Here is a 17,219-nt window from a genome sequence, read left to right on the forward strand (position 1 = left end):
GAACGGCTTGTCCACGCTGGCTCTCGGCGCTTTCGAGCTGAGTCCGGGAGCGAATTCGCTTCCGGACTCAGCTCAAAAGCGCCGATAGCCAGCGCCAACGAACGGCTTGTCCACGCTGGCTCTCGGCGCTTTCGAGCTGAGTCCGGGAGCGAATTCGCTTCCGGACTCAGCTCAAAAGCGCCGATAGCCAGCACCAACGAACGGCTTGTCCACGCTGGCTCTCGGCGCTTTCGAGCTGAGTCCGGGAGCGAATTCGCTTCCGGACTCAGCTCAAAAGCAGCGAGAATGAACGGCGTGGGCGGGCGAAGGGCGGGCGGCAGCGAGGAGTTTGCGTGGGCGGTGGGGAAACTCCTTGCTGATGCCCGCTGCTCGCCCTCCCGCCAGCAAGAGGGGGAAGACCCAGGGAAGCCGCCCAGCAGCTGATCTGCCGGGCCCCATCTACGCATGCGTGCCCATAGAAAAAGGGCACGCATGCGTAGATTGGTGTTTTGACTTCCGGGTTCAAAAATCGCAAATTACCCTGTTCGCAATGGTTGGGGACGCAATAACCGGGGGATCACTGTACTGCTTCTCAGTGCTTTACAGCCCTCTCTAAGCATTTTACAGAGTCAGCATATTGCCCCCAACAGTCTGGGTCCTCATTTTACTGACTTTGCAAGGATGGAAGGCTGAGTCAATCTTGAGCCTACTGAGATTCGATCTGCCAAACTGCTGGCAGACGGTGATCAGCAGATGTAGCTTGTAGTACTGCACTCTAACCACTGCATCTAGGCTATAAAACATCAGGATGACACAAAATGGCCACAAATAAATAAACTTTTCCATATCTCGGAGATACTATCTAGAAGTTGTCTATTGATATGGTAGTCCTACTCATCCTTGGATTCTTCTGTGATTATTAGGCCTAGTTTACATTCAGCTGCATCCAAGACTTATAGCTAACATTTCCCATAAGCGCCAAATTGCCAAAACAGACTCAAACTCAACCCTGATAAGACGGAGTGGCTGTGGGTTTTGCCTCCCAAGGACAACTCCATCTGTCCATCCATAACCCTGGGGGGGGGGGGATCATTGACCCCCTCAGAGAGGGTCCGCAACTTGGGCATCCTCCTTGATCCACAGCTCACATTAGAGAAACATCTTTCAGCTGTGGCGAGGGGGGCGTTTGCCCAGGTTCGCCTGGTGCACCAGTTGCGGCCCTATTTGGACCGGAAGTCACTGCTCACAGTCACTCATGCCCTCATCACCTCGAGGCTCGACTACTGTAACAGTCTCTACATGGGGCTACCTTTGAAAAGTGTTCGAAAACTTCAGATTATGCCGAATGCAGCTGCGAGAGCAATCATGGGCTTCCCTAAATATGCCCATGTCACACCAACACTCTGCAGTCTGCATTGGTTACCGATCAGTTTCCGGTCACAATTCAAAGTGTTGGTTATGACCTATAAAGCCCTTCATGGCATCAGACCAGAATATCTCTGGGACCACCTTCTGCCGCACGAATCCCAGCGACCAGTTAGGTCCCTTCTCCAGGTTCCGTCGACAAAACAATGTCGCTTGGCGGGACCCAGGGGAAAAGCCTTCTCTGTGGTGGCCCCGGCCCTCTGGAACCAGCTCCCCCCAGAGATCAGAATTGTCCCCACCCTCCTCGCCTTTTGTAAGCTCCTTAAAACCCACCTCTGTCGTCAGGCATGGGGGAACTGAGATATCCTTTCCCCCTAGGCCTATACAATTTATACATGGTATGTTTGTGTGTTTGCTTGTTTGGTTTTTAGTTATTTTAAATATTAGATTTGTTATATGCTGGTTTTATTATGGTTGTTAGCCATCCCGAGTCTACGTAGAGGGGCGGCATACAAATCTAATAAATAAACAAATTAACAAACAAACAAACAAACAAATAAATAAATAAAATTAGGTTCAGGCCACGACTAAATCAGATTGCAACCAAAGTTATGGAACGATTTCCTAGGCTGCCCACCCAGTGTCCATTGTCCACCAATCCAGGTCAAGCATTTTACTTTGAGAAAACAGTCTGCACCTTTCAAAAGTCTCAGTTCACGACCTTGGGGTTTGTACAATTTTGTCAAGCTGCAAATGGCTAACTTAAATTCCTTCTATCCCTCCCAGCTTCCCACACATTCCATTCATACTCCTTCCCCCTCCCATGTTTCGTTGTGAAGCTGTAAGCAGAAAGAGGTGTTTTGCAAGTCAACCTTGACAGCAATATTGGGGAGTACACGTAAGGGACAAGATTAAGGAAGTCTAACATCTCTATATTCTTTCTTGTCCTCATTTTGTCCGCCTTTCTGTTTGTTCTTCCCTCCAGGCCACCCTGCAGTTCTGTGTGGTGAAGCCCCTCATGGCGATTATAACAGTTGTTCTTCAGGCATTTGGAAAGTACCAGGATGGAGACTTTGAGTAAGTAAATAGTTTAATTGTAAAGACATTCTTTGTTAAGTAGCACATATCTGACATGTGGAAACAAGTAAAATCTTTATTTCGATCACTGACCGGCGAAATAAAGCTTTGAATGGAAACTAGTTTTAGTAAAAATGAATGCTTACCATAAGAGCTGGGAGAACAAAAGACGTCTAGGTGCATAAGAGAGAGCAGCATAATAATAATAATAGTATTAGATGCAGAGGTGAAAGATCTGAGCCAAATAGAAACATAGAAACATAGAAGTCTGACGACAGAAAAAGACCTCATGGTCCATCTAGTCTGCCCATATACTATTTCCTGTATTTTATCTTAGGATGGATATATGTTTATCCCAGGCATGTTTAAATTCAGTTACTGTGGATTTATTTACCACGTCTGCTGGAAGTTTGTTCCAAGGATCTACTACTCTTTCAGTAAAATAATATTTTCTCATGTTGCTTTTGATCTTTCCCCCAACTAACTTAAGACCAAATAATTATTTTGCCATATTTTACATTATTGGAGACTGAATGGGCAGAAGATGGGGAGGGGGAAACAATATATTGATTCTGCACATGGTCAAGCATGCATGTTTTTTCCACCTGTAATTAGCATTTCTTCAGATACTTCCAGGCCCTATATTTATATATGGCATAAATTTATATTTATGAGAATATAAGCGCTTGATATGAGTTGGACCCAGACAGAATAAAACAAATAAAAGACAATAAACCAGAATATAAATGGAGCTGATATTAAATTCAAAACAGTGTGATCTTCATTCAAATTCAAAACCTTATGTGATCTTCATTTGACTTCAGGACAAAAGAGGTGTTGGCAGTGATTTAATTTCTGTAAAAGGGAATTAGATTCCATAATTAGAATGCCTTCCGTAAACTCCTCAAAACCCACCTTTGCCGTCAGGCATGGGGGAACTAAACATCTCCCCCTGGGCACATTTAATTTATACATGGTATGCCTGTGTGTGTGTCTGTTAGTATATGGGGTTTTTTAAATCTTTAAATATTTTAATTAATTGAATTATTTATGATTTGTTTTACACTTGTTGTGAGCCACCCCGAGTCTTCGGAGAGGGGCGGCATACAAATCCAAATAATAAATAAATAAATAAATAAATAAATAAATAAATAAATAAATAGTCCACCCCATGTCCAGTCAACGAAGCAGTGGAAGTGATGTGCCGGTGCCTGGAGGCTGTTGGGGCCTGGATGGGTGTCAACAGACTCAAACTCAACCCGGATAAGACGGAGTGGCTGTGGGTTTTGCCTCCCAAGGACAATCCCATCTGTCCGTCCATTACCCTGGGGGGGGGAAATTATTGACCCCCTCGGAGAGGGTCCGCAACTTGGGTGTCCTCCTCGATCCACAGCTCACATTAGAGAACCATCTTTCAGCTGTGGCGAGGGGGGCGTTTGCCCAGGTTCGCCTGGTGCACCAGTTGCGGCCCTATCTGGACCAGGACTCATTGCTCACAGTCACTCATGCCCTCATCACCTCGAGGTTCGACTACTGTAATGCTCTCTACATGGGGCTACCTTTGAAAAGTGTTCGGAAACTTCAGATCGTGCAGAATGCAGCTGCGAGAGCAGTCATGGGCTTACCTAGGTATGCCCATGTTTCACCATCACTCTGCAGTCTGCATTGGCTGCCGATCAATTTCCGGTCACAATTCAAAGTGTTGGTTATGACCTTTAAAGCCCTTCATGGCACTGGACCAGAATATCTCCAAGACCGCCTCCTGCCGCACGAATCCCAGTGACCGATTAGGTCCCACAGAGTGGGCCTTCTCCAGGTCCCGTCAACTAAACAATGTCGGTTGGCGGGCCCCAGGGGAAGAGCCTTCTCTGTGGCGGCACCGGCTCTCTGGAACCAATTCCCCCCAGAGATTAGAACTGCCCCTACTCTTCCTGCCTTCCGTAAACTCTTTAAAACCCACCTTTGCCGTCAGGCATGGGGGAATTGAAACACCTCCCCCGGGCATGTTCAATTTATACATGGTATGCTTGTGTGTATGTCTGTTAGTATATGGGGTTCTTTTAAATCTTTAAATATTTTAAAGTTATTTGGATTATTTATGATTTGTTTTATCTTGTTGTGAGCCGCCCCGAGTCTTCGGAGAGGGGCGGCATACAAATCTAAATAATAAATAAATAAATAAATAAATAAATAAATAAATAAATAGTCAAAAACTTCACATGTTGCGCCACTTAGCAGAGCTTAATACGTCAAATGCATACAAAATCTAATACTTCCCCAGACACCAAATCCTCAAAGCATTATAGATTTGAGCATTATCACAAAGATCTTGATTTTGGATATATATTGCCTATCAATATTATTTCTTAAAAACCAATATAATGTTAATTCCTAAATTATATTTTTTTTCAACAACCTACCTGTCCATTCTGTCTCCAGGCATTGTCCCAGCATCTGCAAAGTTCTACCTGATTCTGGCATCAGGGAGAAATAGCAGCTAAGCATTATTAGCACCCTGGTGTCGTCCAAATTCTAAGGCATGATGGAATAAGTTCACATAGAAGTAACAAATGAGTGGGACCAAGAAAAAGTGTTTTCTGACATAACCCAGTAGCCATTGAGTTGAACATAGCTGCCATAATACAACTTCTTAGAATATGGTATAGATATATTCAGATTCAGTCAAAAGGCTATTTCCCTAATTTTCATTTTCACTGTTCAATAAAACATCACTATTTACTCTCTTTAGGACAATTCAAGATATTTTTAATTGGACTTATTATTATAGAAATAATTAATCTGTGTGTGCCACTTTGCAATGACCCATTGTTTAGTGACCAGAGAGTATATTTGACTAAGAGAAAGTCTATACTGTAATTTTTCTTAATACAGTGATACCTTGTCTTACAAACTTAATTGGTTCCGGGATGAGGTTCTTAAGGTGAAAAGTTTGTAAGACGAAACAATGTTTCCCATAGGAATCAATGGAAAAGTGATTAATGCGTGCAAGCCTAAAATTCACCCCTTTTGCCAGCTGAAGCACCCATTTTTGCACCCCTGAGGCTCCCCTCCATGGGAAACCCCACCTCCGGACTTCTGTGTTTTTGCGATGCTGCAGGGGAATCCCAGCAGGGGAATACCAGCATTGCAAAAACGAGCGTTTCGCTGGCAACAGAACTCCAGAGGTGGGGTTTCCCAGCGAAGGGAGCATCAGTGAAATCGCAGCATTGCAAAAACACCGAAGTCCTCAAAACCCCACCTCCGGACCTCTGTGTTTTTGCGATGCTGCGATTTCACTGAGACTCCCCTCGCTGGGAAACCCCACCTCCAGACTTACGTTGCCAGTGAAGCACCCGTTTTTGCGCTGCTGGGATTCCCCTGCTGGGATTCCCCTGCAACATCACAAAAACACGGAAGTCCGGAGGTGGGGTTTCCCATGGAGGGGAGCCTCAGGGCAATCCCAGCAGTGCAAAAATGGGTGTTTCACTGGCAATGGAAGTCCAGAGGCGAGGCATCCCAGTGGCAGCGGTGGGTTTGTAAGGTGAAAATAGTTTATAAGAAGAGGCAAAAACATCTTAAACCCCGGGTTTGTATCTCAAAAAGTTTGTATGACGAGGCGTTTGTAAGATGAGGTATCACTGTATAAGCAATACTAAAAACATCTGACATGTTGTTTTCTTTCCTTTCCAGTGTCACAAAAGGATATCTCTATGTGACAATCATTTACAATATTTCAGTCAGCTTGGCTTTGTACGCCCTCTTCCTCTTCTATTTTGCCACCCGTGAACTTCTCAGTCCTTATAGTCCTGTCCTAAAATTTTTCATGGTCAAGTCTGTTATTTTCCTGTCCTTTTGGCAAGGTGAGGTATAATGTACATGCGTACAACTTGCAAGCACAAATATTTGGGAACATTTAGTAGCTCATTGTAATTGAATTATTTTATCTATATATATTTTAATTTCCAATACCATTTTTGTATGTTAACTTCTTTTATAATTCCGTTGTAATTCAGACCTCTTCTTTAATTCTTTCAATTGATTTCCACTCTGGTGTAATAAGGCAATTCATTCAGTCAAGTGCCAGGCAGTTTGAAAATCAGGTTATTTCCAATTGTCATGAATAGAAGGTACTAAATAAACAAATCAATTCAGCAGTTTTTAGAACTATATACTTAAATTTATTCATTGTACTTTATGCAATAAACCCTTGTTTGAATTTAGCACCCCTTCTGGATCAATACAAAATAAGAGGTCAGTAAAGGGTGTGCATAAACTATAAATTATCATTATGATTATAATTACCTTATAACACTGACTAAATATAAATAATGAGCTGCATGTTGAAAAAAGTCCTGGTATTCAACTGAGGGGAAACAGAGGTAGGGGTTTGTGTGTCTGTATAGAGCGAGAGATGATGATGAGTATTATTATTATTATTATATTATTATTATTATTATTATTATTAATAATAATAATAATAATTAGATTTGTATGCCGCCCCTCTCCGAAGACTCTGGGCAGCTCACAACAAGAATAATACAATATACAGAATACAAATCCAATATTGGATAAAAAGCTAAATTTAAAACCCATAAATATTAAAAACAATCGTTTCTACACAATCACACCATTCTCGTGTATTACAAATACATTAAGCAAAAGGGTTTAACATAACTACAATGAATGAGAACATGATCAATGATAATCTTAGTGAGAAATGTTTGTACTAAGATATCAGCAATTAATAATCCTCATTAAAAACAAAGCAAAATGAATACACGGGGGAGAGAGAGAGACTTCAGAATATTGCTTTCATTTCAGGGATGCTATTGGCCATTTTGGAGAAGTGCGGTGCAATCCCTAAGATCCGCTCAGCCAATGTATCGGTGGGGACCGTAGCGGCTGGCTATCAGGATTTCATCATCTGCGTGGAAATGTTCTTTGCAGCTATCGCTCTGCGGCATGCATTCACTTACAAGGTCTATGCAGACAAGCACCTTGATGCGCAAGGTATGGAGGTCATTACTGAATTTGCAATAAAAAGCTGACTTAATTCACTCACTGAATGCTTCATTTGAAAAGGAGAATGTGTTTTCCTTCTGTCGTATTTGTACATAGATTAGTACCAGGTCTGGTTTTCATTTCTCTGAACCCGGCTACATAGAGATGAAAGACAATGGTTTTTCCCCCCCAATATTTTTATTAATTTTCTTTAAACATACAAGACAAACAACATTTAACATTAAAGGAGCTACCATTGCTCCTTTTATTTATTGATTTATTGATTTCATTTCAGTTGAGTTGAGTTGAGTTGTATGCCGCCCCTCTCCGGAGACTCGGGGTGGCTAACAGCGACCATAAAACAGTGTACAATAGTAATCTGATATTAGAAATGATTAAAAATCCATTAATATAAAAACCAAACATACATACATACATACCATGCATAGAATTGTAAAGACCTAGGGGGAAAGAGGATCTCAATTCCCCCATGCCTGGCGGCAGAGGTGGGTTTTAAGTTGCTTACAAAAGGGAAGGAGGGTGGGGGCAGTTCTAATCTCTGGAGGCAGTTGGTTCCAGAGGGCCGGGGCCGCCACAGAGAAGGCTCTTCCCCTGGGTCCTGCCAGGTGACACTGCTTAGTTGACGGGACTCGGAGAAGATCTACTCTGTGGGACCTAACTATCTAGTACAAAAAAAAAATCTAACTACAGTCAGATCAATACAGAGATACAATCGATTAATTAAGCGAATAATAAAAACAACATTTGATATTATTGATATTGAGAAAAAAAATATTCTATTCCTCATACTATTATTTAGCCAATTACTATATCTATTATAACAATATTTTTAATATTTTTTAATACTTAAAATTACTTATTTAGTTTAACAAAAAAGAAAGAAAAAAGAAAAAATCTTATCCATTTAATTTCTTAATAGTCTACTATATATATATATCCAACTTCATATGTTTAAGTGCCTATAAATTCTTATATAATTCTTTTTTTAATTGTTTTTAAAATTCCACCATTTGTACACTTTATCCCATATTTTATAAAATTCAGTTTCTGCTTGATTATTCAAGCCTCTTGTCGGAGATGAAAGACAATGTTATGTAGGATTATAGGTCACTGTTCTGTGAGCTCCCCCATAAGTCTTTCTAGACTTATAAGGGCTCCCCTGCATAGATTGTGAACTGAGCAAAAGGCGGCTAGAAGCATATCCCTGTTAAATTGTGCATCTATGTCAAATCAGAGAAGTCGTTTTGGAATAACACTCTTAAAATGAAGAGCGTAGAAATATTGAAGGCACAGGAAAGCCAAATAGTATTCTGACCACTAGAACACATCTCCAAAGATACAGACAATCAACATTACAAGTCTTGTGTTCACTTTCTTTTTTAATGCAGTATTAAAAGGGGGGTGAGTGGTTTTATTTCTATTATAAGGGGTCCTTGATCTCACTCTGCTTGGTTGTTTTGTTGTAGCAGTTTAATTACCCAAGCTAGGTAACATCCTCAGTGCTAGTAGGCAATGAGGTTTGCTCTCAGTTTATGTCCTAGAGCAGGGGTAGGCAAAGTTGGCTCTTCTATGACATGTGGACTTCAACTCCCAGAATTCCTGAGCTAGCATGATTGGCGCAGGAATTCTGGGAGTTGAAGTCCACAAATTATAGAAGGGCAACTTTGCCTACCCCTGTTCTAGAGCAGTAATGGCGAGCCATAGGTTCACCATCATGGTTCTTGGTGATTCTTTGATTAGCTTGTTTGTTCCTTGATTACAACATTGTTTATTTCTTGATTAGTTTAGTTTATTTAGATTTGTATGCCACCCCTCTCCGAAGACTCGGGGCGGCTAACAACAATGAAGAAAACAATGTAACAAATCTAATATTAAAAAGTAATCTAAAAAACCCCAATTTAAGAGACCAATCATACCAACAAGCATACTATGTATAAATTCTATAAGCCTAGGGGGAAGTGAATTTCAATTCCCCCATGCCTGACGACAGAGGTGGGTTTTAAGGAGCTTGCAAAAGGCAAGGAGGGTGGGGGCAACTCTGATATCTGGGGGGAGCTGGTTCCAGAGGGTCGGGACCGCCACAGAGAAGGCTCTTCTCCTGGGTCCCGCCAAATGACATTGTTTAGTCGACGGGACCCGGAGAAGGCCCACTCTGTGGGACCTAACCGGTCGCTGGGATTCGTGCGGCAGAAGGCGGTCCTGGAGATATTCTGGTCCGATGCCTTGAAGGGCTTTATAGGTCATAACCAACACTTTGAATTGTGACCGGAAATTGATCGGCAACCAATGCAGACTGCGGAGTGTTGGTGTAACATGGGCATGCCTTGGGAAGCCCATGATTGCTCTCGCAGCTGCATTCTGTATGATCTGAAGTTTCCAAACACTTTTCAAAGGTAGCCCCATGTAGAGAGCATTACAGTAGTCGAGCCTCGAGGTGATGAGGGCATGAGCGACTGTGAGCAGTGAGTCCCGGTCCAGATAGGGCCGCAACTGGTGCACCAGGCGAACCTGTTGGTCTGATGTTAATCTTGGTGTCAAAGAAGTAATTGGTACCCCAATGAAGGAACTGCCAAACAAGCTAATAGTAAACCAAGACCACTTCTACCAACACTGACAAGCCAAGCCACTGAAATATAAATTAAGAGCAAACACCTTACTAGCATCGATGATGTTACCTATTTTGGGTAATGAAACAGCTTCAAGAAAACAACCAAGCTCAGATAGCACCAAAGATCCCCCAAATTTCAACCCTGAACAATAGATATTCTTCTTTATTGACATTTCTATTGTGCTGTTTGGAATTGATTGTATAGATCCCCCCCCCCACTGTATTGCCAGAGTAAGAGTCCTGGGTCAAGACCTTTGGTGAAATTGGGTGGAGGGTGAGAGTACATAACTCAACTTGCTATACAACCTGAGAATTGCTTGCCATTTCAGACTGTCGTTTCCCATCTCTTCCTCTTTTTTCTCTCCTCCTTTTCTCTTTCCCTTGCTTTGGGCTCTGGTATCTGGCGCAGCTGTTCCATCATATGGTCCTTATGGTAGGTGCCAAGCTCTCTCTGCACTTATTTGCTTCTTTGTTGTTGAGACCTTCAACTTCCTGCACTATTTCTCTTAAATCGTATGTTAGAAGCAGCAAATATTTGTACTTTGGGAAATAATGGAAGTCCTCATGAAAAGTATTTCTTCAACACTTCAAAAGTTCTCCCTGATAGAAAAAGCTGTTATGAAAACTTTAAAAAAACTACAGTTGGAGATCAACATCTCTAATGGGTTTATACACAATATGGCTCAATATGCTTCAGTAGTGAAGTATTAGTATATAACAGGGGTCCCCAAACTTTTTACACAGGGGTCCAGTTCACTGTCCCTCAGACTGTTGGAGGGCCGGACTATAAAAAAACCCTATGAACAAATCCCTATGCACACTGCACATACCTTATTTAAAGTAAAAAACAAAATGGGAACAAATACAATATTTAAAATAAAGAAGAAGTAATAAGTAATTAATAATTAAGTAATAAAGTGATTTATACTTCTTTATTAACAAGTAAATTTAAACTTAAATCAACAAACTCCATTTCTCCTTCCTTCCCTCCCTCCTTCCTCTCCACTTCTCTCTTTTCTCTTCCTTTTCTCTCATTTGTTTCATTTTCCTCTCCCTCGTTCTTTCCCTCCATCATTTTCTCATTTTTCTCTTTCTCTCTCTCTCTCTCTCTATCTCTCCCTCTTCCTTTCTCTCTCCCTCTCCCTCTCTATCTCTCCCTCTTTCTCTTTCTCTTTCTTTCTCTCTTCTCTCTTTCTCTCACTCACTCTCTTTCTAACTCTCCCTCTTTATATCTCTCACACTTTCTCTCCCCATCTCTCTATTTCTCCCTTTCTATCTCTCCTCTTCATTTCTCTCTCCCTCTCTATTTCTCCCTCTTATTATATCGATCGGTAAAATCTCGTGTGCTGCCACAGGCCGGTTAAAAGACCTCAGCAGGCCGCATCCGGCCCGCAGGCCGTAGTTTGGGGACCGCTGGTATATAAGATGATATGACACTCTATTGCTTTTGCTGCAGTAGATTACAGATAGTCCTCTCTGCCTCATTTAGTGACCATTAAATTTATACTGTGTTTTTTGTAAACCCAGCTTTGCAGTCAATTTATGATCATCACAGCATCCTGTAGTCACATGATTGCCATTTGTGTCCTTCCGGTAGAATTAAGGGCGAACCCCGAAGTAAAATTATATATTGTGATCAGTTGCTGTCACTTACAAATAGAGTTGCAGATCTTCAGTTCTGGGTGCTGAGCAAGGACCACCTCTGATATGCCCACACCTCTGGACATTATCTATACTATAGATTAAAACTGCTTTTGTTTCTTTAATTGACGTAGTGTACTCTCCAAAATACCCTGGTGATCTTTTTACTTTAATATTTTAGTTCAATCCTAATCAGCATATTTTGACTATAAGTAGCTAAGGCATCATTATTATTTTTCTGTAACTGTATTTGATCTACACTAGTGGCCCCCAACCCTTTTGGACTGGTTCCATAGAAAGATTTTTCCATGGACCAGGTTTTGCATGCTGCGTACATCCCGCGAGTGTGCAGATGGGGCTTTGCTCATTTGTGTGGCCTGGTTTTTGGTGTGCCACAGACCAGTGTTTCGTCCGTGACCTCGGGATTGGAGATCCCTGATCTACACCATTGGTAGGCAAAATACAGATTTCTTATAAGATTTCTAGGTGATTCACAACTTACAGACTCCCTTATTTCTTTTTAACAGGAGCAACAATAAAAAATGATCCACTCACTTCAAATTATATACTAAACGAATAAAGTTTTACAATTTTATGTGTTTATTTAATAAAATTGATTGTGGTGGCATACAAAGATACGATTTAGAGTTGTAGTCGATATTTTATATGAAAGAACTGGAAAAACAAAAACAAAAATATGCTTAAAATATGTTCTCTCCTAATTTGAGATAATATCCAAATTTCTTTAGCTGTCAAAATTAATTCATGCCCTTGTCAATATACTGCTCAAAAAAATAAAGGGAACACTCAAACAACACATCCTAGATCTGAATGAATGAAATATTCTCATTGAATACTTCGTTCTGTACAAAGTTGAATATGCACAACAGCATGTGAAATTGATTGTCAATTAGTGTTGCTCCCTAAGTGGACAGTTTGATTTTACAGAAGTTTGATTTACAGTGTTCCCTTGACTTTCGCAGGTCCGACATTTGCGAAAAGTCTATACCATGGTTTTTCAAAAAATATTAATTAAAAAATACTTTGCGGGGGTTATTTTACACCACGGTTTTTCGCGCCCATGATGTCATACGTCATCGCCAAATTATTGTTAATAAATAATTATGTTAATAAATATCAGGATCATTAAGTATCTTCTTCAATGGTGAGTACCAGTAATAATGGTGAGTAATAATCTAAAGGTTGTTAAGGAAATGGGAAATTGTAATTTAGGGGTTTAAAGTGTTAGGGGATGTCCTGCGATACTGTTCATAGCCAAAAATAGTGCAATTACTTTCGCATCTCTACTTCACGGAAATTTGACTTTCACGGGCGGTCTTGGAACGCATCCCCCGCGAAAGTCAAGGGAACACTGTACTTGGAATTATGTTGTGTTGTTTAAGCCTTTATTTTTTTTGAGCAGTGTGTATGGCACCAGGAGAAACTGCTGTAAGTAGCTTTTGAAAATGTTTATGGGATAACTGGAGAAACCTTCCGTTTTTCATAAACTGTGTTTCTTTCTAGGGCGGTGTGCCCCAATGAAGAGCATCTCTAGCAGCCTTAAGGAGACCATGAACCCCCACGACATCGTCCAGGATGCTATCCATAACTTCTCCCCAGCCTACCAGCAATACACACAGCAGTCCACCCTGGAACATGGACCATCATGGCGGAATGGCAGTCACATCATTTCACATTCTCATAGCACCTCTGGGGTCCGTGACAATGAGAAGACCCTGCTTTTGAGCTCAGACGATGAGTTTTAAGGGGTTGGTGGGACATGCCATAGCCTGGAACTTTCCTTTATTTATTGAACCAGAAAACAGGTTATATTCCTTTTTTTACATGGTGCTCAAGTCAGGATTGGGCACCTTCTGATGCCAATTGTAAGCAAGGACCATTATGGCTAATGCGGGTGGTATGGACTTCCTTTTCTAAAAGCTTAACTAGTGCACATTTCACTTAATAAAGAAAAAATAAAAAACAAACACTAAATTGTAGCCTAGAACAGAGATGTAAGATGAGTAAAACACATTACGTTTGCATAGCTTTTATGTTATTTGTAAAGCAAAGGGCTGGTAATATTACAAAAATCAGACAAATGATTCCCAAGAAATAAGGCTGTATCTTTAGCAGATAATTTGCTTTCTGCATTCTATTATGAAAAAGTATCTCCACCCTCATAATTCTGATTATTTGAGGATCGATTGTCATCCTTAGCTATTGCCCTGTTAATTTGTTCTATTAATTTTTTAATTGTGGCCCGGATTTATTTTAATTAATATTCCATAGTATGATCTATGCAATTACTCTTTGCAAAAGATCCAAAGTGTGAATGGGGGAAGACAAGATTGAAATAATCTATAGATCTTTTTCCATATGCAGAAATGAAATACAGCATTTGTGGGTATTTTTGGTTGCCCAGTATTTCAAAAGAATCTGCAAGATATTTTCTGCAAAACCAGATTTCTCCTAATGATCCAGAATTTCAGGGAAAGCTGCCCAAGAAACAAATCTGGATGTATATTCCCAATAAATATAAATAGTTATATTTATATTGGGTATATATATTGGGTGAGGGTCATATTGAATTAGATACCAAATCCAAAGGTGCAAGATTGCTTCCTTCCATTGATTTAATTTGTGATTGTATGCACTGTTAGAATCCTGTTGCCTTTTGTCATTCGTGTTTTCTTCTGGAAGAACAATTGTACAAACAGTGATACAGAAATCTCTTTTGCCTTGTCTGTTTTTGAGCCATGCATCTCCTGGACTTTAAATTCTATAACATTAATGGCAAGTTACCATTTGTCCTTTCTGCTGTAAATATTTTACTTATGTTAATAGTTAATTTTAAGTGCAGTGGGAGGGAGTTCACCTAAAATGGAGAACATTCCATTTTCCCTTCCCTTCCTTTTATTCTGTTCCAGTCTGGCCAATAGATCTAAACATATCTGTAGTGGTGTGTGGGTATTACCTTCGCCATTATTTTCTACAACCCATGAGATTAAAACATATTGATCTCGTTAGGCATGATGTATCTTTTGTTTAAGAATCACAGGCTCCCTTTTGCAAGCAGTTAAAATCTGCGGCCTCTGGTTTTGCCAGACCCATTATAAAGCTGAAAAGGGCAATCAGATTAATTGCAATATATTGCACGTCTTTGTTGCTGTTGTGGTTGTGGTAACTGTGCCTGTTTAACACATTGCTGCATAAAAGAGGGGTAACATTAGGCCCCTCCTGAGTCTCCTGCATAGATTATGAAATCAGCAATGCTGGTTCTGTTCCAAGCTGCTGGGTCTCCCACGGCCTGTTGTGGTTATTTGGCACTTTTTCATATGGTGCTTTTTAATCCTGTCACTGGAGAGTCTAAATATGAGGATCTCAGGGGGGTTGACTCTATTGCTCCTTTTCTCTGTGCCTTAATATTCTCACCTGCACACACCACATTATAGCAAAGACAGATTTCTACAGCAATTATTAGCATCCTTTGTCCAAATTGTATTTATTTGGGCAAAACGTGTTTGTGTGGACTTGGGAACTTGGCTGAAGTTTGTTTGTTTGTTTTTCCAGGATAGATAGTGAGTTTATGGCTTCTGTCATTATGGTTTGCACTTCCCTTTTTCTCAGAAGATATTGGAGAGAATTTTGGAGGACAAAAGCTCCATTCACATTTTTCTCTCTGAAATAGTTACAGGGCTTGAGATATGAATAAAGGAAGACAGAACAGGAACATGTTTCTGTAAACACACAATCAGCTGTCTTGCTTCAGTTTGACTTGTACAATGTATTCATATGGGCTAAGAATTCCACAAACTTGTCAGTAGATAATTGATATCCAATTAAAATAACAGACCAGTGGCAGCACAACTATGGTGCGAAGTTCCTCTGCCAGGAATTCCTGGATGGATATATATGACATAACTTTAGCCAAAGTAATATGAGTATGTTTGTAACTCTTGAGTAAAGGAAGGTTGAACATTGTTCGTGCATAAATTATGGAGTTCAGCTCCCTCCAAATTGGGGAGTAAGGTCAGTTCAATTATCCTTGAGTGTCAGCAGTAGAGAATTTTTATGGAATAGGATGACATACAACCTCAATATTTCAAACAGATGTTGAAATTAGCATTTTCCTGCTATTTATTAAAGAAACTCGACCTTTTCCCAGCTTTGATCTTATGTGGTAGCTAGGAAAAGTGTTGCTGCGGCTTTAAGGAATTACACTCCATGGAGTTAAGGTGACTCTTGCAAAGCAGCAACATTTTTTCCGGCCATCTGAAGAAACCTGAACAAGGTCAGGCTCCTTTATTGAATTGCAGAACCTCTCATGCACTTCCAAATGATGTTTGAAGCATGCACAGTCTTTCTGCCGGTATTTATTTCAGCGCTACTTTGCTTCCAAATAATTTTCCTAACTCTCTTGCTCTCAGTATACCTTGCTAATACTTGCACGTGTGAAAAGTTTTCATCATTAGCTTCCTTTTTTAAATAGAACGGGTGAATAATGTGACTGACTTGCAGATGTTTCAGTGTTGGGGAGAGCTCTATTTTTTATTTGTATTAATGTATATTACATAAATGTATACTACGTGTACAAGCTGATTACGTTGAAGCAACCTATAAGCAGTTTTAAGTAGCTTGATCCCCAACAAAGCAAGTACTCTGGGTCCAATAATAGTGTGACTTTTCTAAAAATTAGAGCCATATAAAAGCACCAGTGTGATGGGAAGAGTTTATTGTATATTCATACAGGAGAGAGATGAAATAAATGATTGGTCAATGATTGCCAATCTCAGGGTTCCTGGGAGACCAATACAGAGGTCTTCAAACTTGGCAACTTTAAGACTTGTGGACTTCAACTCCCAGAATTCTCCAGCTAGCTGGAGAATTCTGGGAGTTGAAGTCCAGAAGTCTTAAAGTTGCCAATTTTGGGAACCCCTGATTTAATACATGTGCTTATACAGAAGTCCCATCAAAATAATAATAGCACTTCCTGCTTCTTGCTCAGTTCCTTCCCTCTCTCTCCTTGAGGGTTTTGGGGTGTTTTTTTTGGCCATGCAGCATACAGCGAGTTTTGTTTTACTATTTTTCCATATAGTTTAGATATTTGTATATAAACGAGGGGGGGGAAACTGTATAATAAGACAGAGTTACTTAGTTTTGTACCTGCCATGTAATAACTGATGTGAGTTCAGAGACAAGCTGTTGTCTCTGTTTTGTTATTTGTGATGTTATACTGCTTTGCCGAAACAAGCAAATATGAGAAATAAAGATATAGAGATAATATAGATTGTATATATGTTTCTGCTGTTTTTGTTCACTTTGCCCCCCTGAATTAGTTTTTTTTAAAAAAATCTACACTTTGCAAAGAATTGTTTTAAAACAAAGGGTTACATGACACACAGGAAAGACTTGAAAAGAGCAGGTACCTCCAGCCAATGAAATTTTCCACTTGATACAGAATTACTTTACACAGCATTATTCTAACATAATGGATTCAAAGAGAAGGGGATTCAAAAATCCAGTG

General features: G+C 40.3%; 1 protein-coding gene across 1 annotated transcript in view; it reads left to right on the plus strand.

Annotated features, from left to right (window-relative positions):
- Positions 1–16,987, plus strand: part of TMEM184B (transmembrane protein 184B) — a 58,864-nt gene extending 41,877 nt beyond the window's left edge. Inside the window, exons 6-9 of the mRNA XM_070756148.1 lie at positions 2,330–2,421; positions 6,112–6,281; positions 7,243–7,431; positions 13,217–16,987. Of these exons, the coding sequence (XP_070612249.1) occupies positions 2,330–2,421; positions 6,112–6,281; positions 7,243–7,431; positions 13,217–13,458 (693 nt within the window). The 3' untranslated portion in view covers positions 13,459–16,987. The remainder of the gene's footprint in view (positions 1–2,329; positions 2,422–6,111; positions 6,282–7,242; positions 7,432–13,216) is intronic.
- Positions 16,988–17,219: the final 232 nt, after the last annotated feature.

The sequence above is a fragment of the Erythrolamprus reginae genome, chromosome 6, assembly GCF_031021105.1.
Source record: "Erythrolamprus reginae isolate rEryReg1 chromosome 6, rEryReg1.hap1, whole genome shotgun sequence".
Classification (NCBI taxonomy): domain Eukaryota; kingdom Metazoa; phylum Chordata; class Lepidosauria; order Squamata; family Dipsadidae; genus Erythrolamprus; species Erythrolamprus reginae.